Genomic DNA, 7,427 nt, shown 5'->3' with positions numbered 1-7,427 from the left:
CCACGCGGGCAGGTCTGCTGCATAAGACCACCTCCAAAGTCCCGGGGAGGAGTGGAGCTGCCACTTTGAGTACCGAGGGGACCTTGACCAAGCCACGCCGTGTCCAGTGCATCCCGACGCTGGACAATGCATAAGGAAGGTCAACAGTAACCGATGCATTTGAATCGTGGTGACTGCGAAGAATATTGAAGAATAAACCCAACTGTCTTTTTCGTTTTTTCCAACTGTCTTAAAAAAGAATTATAGTCAGAGCACTCCTTAGAGGCAAGGATGGTGACGCTTCGTCTCAAGTACTTCAGCAACGTTGTCAGGAGAGAGCGGTCCCGGAGAAGGGCAGTGGGGGGCAGAGGGGGGAGGAAGGTCCTTAACGAGATGAATTGTCACAGTGGTGGCAACGACAGGCTCAAAGGGAACACTGTGAGGGTGGAGCATGGAACAACAAGCAGGTGATGTAGTTTCAGACCCCAGCCCCTGGAACATCCCTCCCAGATGGCACTGAAGCCTGGGGGCAGTGGCTGGCGCCCAGGAGCAGGACCACTGCCGGCCTTCTCCTGCCCGGCAGCGCTACCTTCTGGCAAACTGAGAAGTGGTAGGTGGCGCCTGGAGGACACAGTCTGGCTGTGACTTTTCAAAACACGGGCTCCTGGCCCCAGCCCAGCCCAGAGGCAACCAGTGGCCATGGAGTGGACTCGGACTCCTCGTGGGACTGTTTCCCGGGGCTTTCCCGGATCCATTTCTAGTTGCGAGTTGCCAGGTCTTTCTTCTGAGTGCCCCTGGGTGGACTTAGTAGCAGAGCACATTGCAGTGTGCACCCCCAGGGTTCCTGAGCCCTGCCCGACGTCTAATGCTCCAGAGGCCTCATCTCCATCCCCCCGAGGGATAGACTGGAGAGCCCGACACTCAGAGACCCTGACTGCCTGTGGGAGCTGTATCCGAGTGCTGCTGTGAATTGTTTCAGAGCAAGACTGCGGCCACATGGTTTCAGCAGAATGTTGTTACACATTTACCACTGTTTGCTGTTTCCCAGGCTTCCGGAAGGAGTTTGGAAGGTTAATGATTGTTTTCATCCTGAGCTTGGCGGGGGCAAGGGGGGGGGTGTGTTATTGCTAGTGGGCTATGGCATAGTGGGTTATAGGATTGGTCCGCTAACAGAAAGGTCAGCAGATTGAAACCATCCACAGGAGAAAGACGGGGCTTTCTAGTCTCGAAAGGAGTACTGTCTCAGAAACCATCAGAGCAGTTCTACCCTGTCCTACAGGGTCGCTGCGAGTCTGCATCCTCTGGGTGGCAGTGTGGTTTGGGGTTTTGCAGTCCAACAGACCCCTGCGGCTCTCGGGCATCGTATGGGATTGATCGGGGAGTCCGTTGGAGAGCAGCTGCCAAGAGGATCCCGGTCAGATTCTGGTCTCACGTGCTCGCTCGCGCTGTTTCCTGCACTCCCCGCTTCGAGCGGCGGTGATGGGCCTTAAGCGTGACCGCTACCCCGCGGGTCACACGCGGCTCATCTGGTTAGAACTCAGCACTCGTCCCCTTGGAAACTGGGGTGCGCCGAGCAACCGCCAACAGCCTCCGTTGCTGAAGGATGGCCCTCTGGCTCGCCTCCTGAGAACCCAGCCCCTCCGTTCTCTGCTCCACGAGGGTGGTTACGGGTTAGGCTCACGGCCCCAGGGCAGGTGGGATGTTGGGGTAACACTCCTGGGCTGAACCCGAGTCTAGGTAGCAGGGACTGATGAGATCCTGCTTCCTCATAGACACTCTGAGCAATCCCTTTCCCAGGTCAGGGGAACCCCACAAACCTGGGCTACCCACAGCCTCTGTCTAGTGTAACCCCACATCACTCACTAAATGCCTTAAAGCAGCGGTTCTCAACTTGTGGGCTGTGACCCCTTTGGAGGTCAAATCATCCTGTCACAGCGATTGCCCGATTCATCACAGTAGCAAAATGACAGTTAATAAGCAGCAACAAAAATAATTTTATGGTTGGGGGGTCAGCACAACATGAGGGACTGTGTGAAAGTGTCGCAGCATTAGGAAGGTTGAGAACTGCTGCCTTAAAGGAAGACATGTTTAGCGTGGGATTACTGCAGCTGGTAGCCCAGTGGGTTAAACACTGGACGGTCAGGCGCATCATGAGAGAAATACTTGGATTGGACACGCTGAAACACACGCAGTTGCTTTGTAATCACGTTCTCGGGTCCCCGGGAGGTGCACACAGTGACCACGCTCGGCTGCTTCCTGGGAGTTGGAGCGTCCAGTCCACCCAGAGGCACTCTGAGGAAAGGCCTGGTGGTCACTTCTCAAAAACCTGACAGAGACCAGCTCGGCTCTGGCCACGTGCACGGGCCACCACGGGTCGGGGTCGGCTTCTCCGCAGGTGGTTTGGGTTTGGTGAACCTCGGAAGCCCTCGGGATGTTTGTTGAAGATGGAGGGTCGAATCCCCTCAGAGGCCTCCGGAGAGAAGGGACGGAGGCAGCACCGCCCGGATGGCCCTCCTGGGGATCCACGAGTGGTTGAGTCTGAGAACCTCAGTTGGGAGCCTCCTCGTGCCCTGGAAACTCAGTTGTGGGCTGGGACCGGCTTCTCAGACTACGATGCCATCAGCTTCCGTTTTGTAATCTGCTTGCAGCCCTGGAGGTTGGGTGGTTACGTGTCGGGTTGCTAACCACAAGGCCCACAGTTCAAAACCACCAGCTGCTCTGTGGGAGAAAGACGGGGCTTTCTAGTCACCATACAGCCTTACCGTCTCGGAACCTCTCAGGGGAAGTTCTATTCGCTCTGTCCTACAGGGTCACTCTGAGTTTGGTTTTGGTTTGGTGAACAGCCAACCCGCTGAGAGCCAATCAGTAAAAAGCCAACCAGTTGAAGGTCAATCCGTTTCCTTGGTGGTGTGGCCTGCATCCAATATCTGTGGATGCTCTGGCCAAGCTCATGCCCTCTTGATCTGCTTCCAGGTCTTCATCCTGTGACTTCAGGTTCTTGGAGCCTGAGCCAGCAGCCTGCTCAGGGGATCTCAGATCTGTGGGCGTCCAGCCTGAGGCCCAGCCTGTGATTTGGGACTTTCCTGTCGCTACTGCTGTGTGAGCCAATTCTTTGAAATAGACCTCTCTGTATCAGGTTGATACTCGCATAGATGCTTTGCTGGTTTGGCTCCTCCAGAGGATGTGTGTGTGTGTGTGTGCGCGTGCGTGCCTGCATCCTGCAGGCAGAGGCCAGGCCAGGGAGAGTGGAGGGTTGGCCCTCCGACAAGAGGCAGCGAAGACCCCTGGCAGGTACTGGCTGTTCAGTGCTAGGTCGGAGTTCCCGGTCACACCTCCCAGCTGCTCCATAGGGGAGAGCCATGGTGCTGCGGCCCCTGGGAAGATGCAGGCTTGGGAACACAAGGCCGGGCCGCTGTACGTCCCGATGGATTGGATGGTGGTGGGCTTGGTTTGTGTCCATGAGAGGCAGCTGACATCACGGGAGAAGTGGGATGAGGGGAGTGCCTCGAGGGATTAGAGGAATCCGCTGACCCAGGTGAACCCACCCCCAGGCTCACCTGCAGCCTGCAGCCTCCCGGAGAGAGACCGGACCACCTTGGCACTCCCGAAGCGCTTGAAGCGAGCCCGCGTGTGCTCATAGAACCACTCCAGGGAGCTGGTCTTCACCACCCTGCAGATGTGGGCAGAGTCCACAATGCCAACAGGGAACAGATGCCGCCCTCCATGCGCCCCCCCCACCCTGAGGGGCAGGACTGTACCAGGCCAGGGCTCTGGGTCCACTCAACGTGGGGCCAGGTCGCTCAGGGCCAGCTGATCTGGGGGACATAGCCCAGGGCTCTTGGGGTCATCCCATTTGAGACACAGCCCTGTGTCTGAGGGGCCGGCTTCCTTGGGGGACCCACAGCCCAGGGCCCTTGGGACCATCCCAGCTGAGGCCACTCACCTGGCCCGGTGGCAGGGGTCGCACAGCCAGCCATGGCCAGTGGGGTGGGCGCTGCCGCAGCCCCCGCAGGTGGACAGGCTGCAGTCCAGGCACTGCCTCCGGCTGTGGCCCAGGAGCCGGTAGGGCTGCAGGCAGTGTGCACAGTGGGTCTCGTTCAGGTGCGCAGAGTCAGACAGCAGCTCCCTTTTGGAGTTCTCCTTCCTCACCTGGCCCTTCAAGCCCCTGAGGGAGGGAGAGCCAGTCATAGGGACTGGGGGCCACTGGGGGCTTCAGGCATGCAGACGCAGACAGACAGACAGATATGAGGAGTGGGGGCCATCTGGGATCCACTGGGGCTTCAGACACAGAGACCCAGATAGACACACACACACACACACACACACACACACACACACACACACAAAACCCAGACATGAGGAGCTGACTGCCTGATTGGGCTCCATACAGGGCTTCAGACACAGACACCCAGACAGACTGACACCCAGACACAGGTAGACAGTCAGACAGACACAGACACCCAAACATACGAGCAAGTTGGATGCCTGGGCCCCACTCTGTAGACACAGGCAGACACACAGACACTAAGACATAGACAGACAGATGGACAGCCAGAGATGGGTGGACACAGACACCCCTGCACACGCTGTTGTATTGACAAAACAACAGCGACACACAAACACAGACTCGAAAATGCATATGGACATACAGTCACCCAGACAGACACACAATGATGACACCAATACCTGACAGGCACACACACACACAGAGACACCCACCCAGAGACACACAGTCACACAGAGACACAGACTCATACACAACATACACACACCCAGAGACAGCCAGCCAGCTACACAGACCACAAATCCCTCTCCAGAGACAGACACCCTGCCCCACCCCCCATGCTGACCCACAGTGGGACAAAGCCCCTCCACTCCAGCAGTGCTGGTCACTTCCAACTTCTGCCTCCCCTTTCTGGGGAAACCGAGGTAAGCTCGCCGGCTCCGTGGGGGGCAGGGAGTGGGAGCCATGCTGGCACCATGTCGCGGCACATGCTTCCGCAGCAAAGACCCTGCACTGACACCTGTCCTAGATGACCGTGTGCTGCCTTGGTGGCTTGATGTGACAGGACTGCAGAGACCCTGTGCCAGCCCTGCCCACCGAGGGTCCCTGCACCCACAGACAGCAGACTCTTAGGTGCGACATAACCGGAACGTCCCTTAGAAGCGAGGACGGCGACCTTGGCCTATTTGCTCTGGTCATGTCACCAGGACATTCTCATGGCTAGGAAAGGACACCACGTCTGATAAAGGAGCCAAGCCCATTGCCACTAGGATGACCACATTGAGTCACGGCGACCCCACAGGACAGAGCAGACCTGCCTGATAGGGTGCCCACAGCTGTGCTCTTTACTGAAGCAGACGGCCACATTTTCCTCCCGGGGAGCAAGTGCTGGGCTCGAACGCAGACCTTCTGCTGAGTGGCGCAGTGCATGACCGCAGTGTCAGCTCTCTGCTTAGTAAAGTGGAGGGAGACCCTTCCTGAGACGGCGGACACAGGAGCTCCGTCACTGGGCTCAGCCGTCCCAGTGGCCATGCAGGTAACAAGGATCTGGCAGGGTTTCTGCCTCTCATCTGCCGAGCCACCCTGAGTGGGGCAGACTGGACAGCAGCTGGCGCCCCACGCAATGTCCCCGTGCCGTCCGATCACACAGTGACCTCACCTGTGGCATTGCTGTGCTCACATTTGTACAGGTGTGGCAACAGCAACGGGTACATCAGCCGAGGCCCTAACTCCCGCCCAGCCCAGGGCAGCAGTGCACACTGGGGTCCCTTCCTGTCATGGAAACCTCAGGGCAGAAAAGAAAGCAAGGGAAGGGGGTGGGCAGAGCAACACGGGACCGTTTAGGAATGTCCTCTCCAACCCCCATCATGTACATTGATATATTTGTTTGTTTAGAGTTTTCTGATGCGTGATAGCTGATCCTCTCTACACCTCATGACCACACAGGCTGGTGTGCTTCTTCCATGTGGACTTTGTTGCTTCTCTGCTAGATGGCTGCTTGTTTATCTTCAAGCCTTTAAGACCCCAGATGCTATATCTTTTGATAGCCAGGCACCATCAGCTTTCTTCACCACATCTGCTTATGCACCCGCTTTGTCTTCAGCGGTCATGTCAAGAAGGTGAAGGTGAGCATCATGGAGTGCCAGGTTATTAGAACAAAGTGTTCTTGTGTTGAGGAAGTACTTGAGTAGAGGCCGAATGTTCATCTGCTACCTTAATACTAAACCTATAAATATATGTACATAGACCCGTTTCCCTATTAGTATATTTATGTATTTACATATGTGCATGCCTATATTTGTGCTCTGTAAATGTCTTTGCCTCCTTGTTCGTACTTTCCTCCTGTCCCACTGTGGTGTTCGCCCTTCGTTAAGCTCTCAGGACCTTATCTCTGTTACATTTCACTGGATCAACCTGCTCCAGGCATTCTACACCCTCCTCGTCATAGATTTTTTTTTAGATCTCTTATTGTTCCCTCTTCCCTGGGTTTGTTGGCCTAGCTGTAGATAATTGGACATCCCCTCACAGAAGGGTCACAAGGAAGGAACGAGTCAGCTGGGGTGCAGCATAGCACCGAGGGAACACACAACATTCCTCTAGTTCTTTAATGCTTCCTCCCCCCACTATCATGACCCCAGCTCTACCTTACACACCTGGCTAGACCAGAGCATGTACACTGGTAAAGATAAGAGCTCTCAACACATGCAATCCAGATAAAGCCCTCAGGAACAGAAAACGGAAAAACAATGCCCCTGTGAGAGTCAGAGGAGAGCTCCCCTCCCCTGACCTTGTAGAAGCCCTTACAACCCGTCTAGTTAATGCTCTCTGAGACAACACGGGTTGGCTGTCCCTCCCGGTCAGTGGACGGCCTCCAGCAAAGCCGTTGGGCATTCATTTACCTTGTGCCTTGAATCAGCCTCTTTGCCCCAGAAACACCGCTTTCGTCTGGGCGAACGCCAGAGAGGAACGAGGCCCCATGGGCAGACCTTTCATGGGATGTGTACGAAACCAGCCCGCTGCCCCCAGGGAAACAAGTGACACCATTTGTTGCCCTGACACAAGTCAAGCTACTGGGCACCGCCTAGGATTCTGGGAAACTCCTATCCCACACCCCACCCCAGGAGCTCCCGTTTACGTAGTTCTGGTGAGCCTGGTGGTTGTGGCCATCGGTGTGATGGTTTGGTTATGGATAATGAAATGTGTCCACAGGTGGAAAGCCACAGAACTCCCTGAAGCAGGCTTTTCCAAGGGACTGATGCTACCATGTAATGATGACAGTGTTACAATGTAATGATTATGGTGTTACAATGTAGTGATGATGGTGTTACAATATAATGATGATGGTGTTACAATGTAGTGATGGTGGTGTTAGAATGTAATGATGATGGTGTTACAATGTAATGATGATGGTGTTACAATGTAATGATGATGGTGTTACAATGTA

At 55.5% G+C, this 7,427-nt stretch overlaps 1 protein-coding gene across 1 annotated transcript in view; it reads right to left on the bottom strand.

Annotated features, from left to right (window-relative positions):
- Positions 1-7,427, bottom strand: part of MLPH (melanophilin) — a 46,017-nt gene that overhangs the window by 20,330 nt on the left and 18,260 nt on the right. Inside the window, exons 3-4 of the mRNA XM_045295910.1 lie at positions 3,923-4,144; positions 3,537-3,649 (exon numbers count right to left, since the gene is read on the bottom strand). Of these exons, the coding sequence (XP_045151845.1) occupies positions 3,537-3,649; positions 3,923-4,144 (335 nt within the window). The remainder of the gene's footprint in view (positions 1-3,536; positions 3,650-3,922; positions 4,145-7,427) is intronic.

Source organism: Echinops telfairi, unplaced genomic scaffold, assembly GCF_000313985.2.
Source record: "Echinops telfairi isolate 266 unplaced genomic scaffold, ASM31398v2 ScPeMD7_3;HRSCAF=10, whole genome shotgun sequence".
NCBI classification, from domain to species: Eukaryota; Metazoa; Chordata; class Mammalia; order Afrosoricida; family Tenrecidae; genus Echinops; species Echinops telfairi.
The sequence above is the reverse complement of the archived record's forward strand: the minus strand, read 5'-3'. Positions and strand labels throughout refer to the sequence as shown.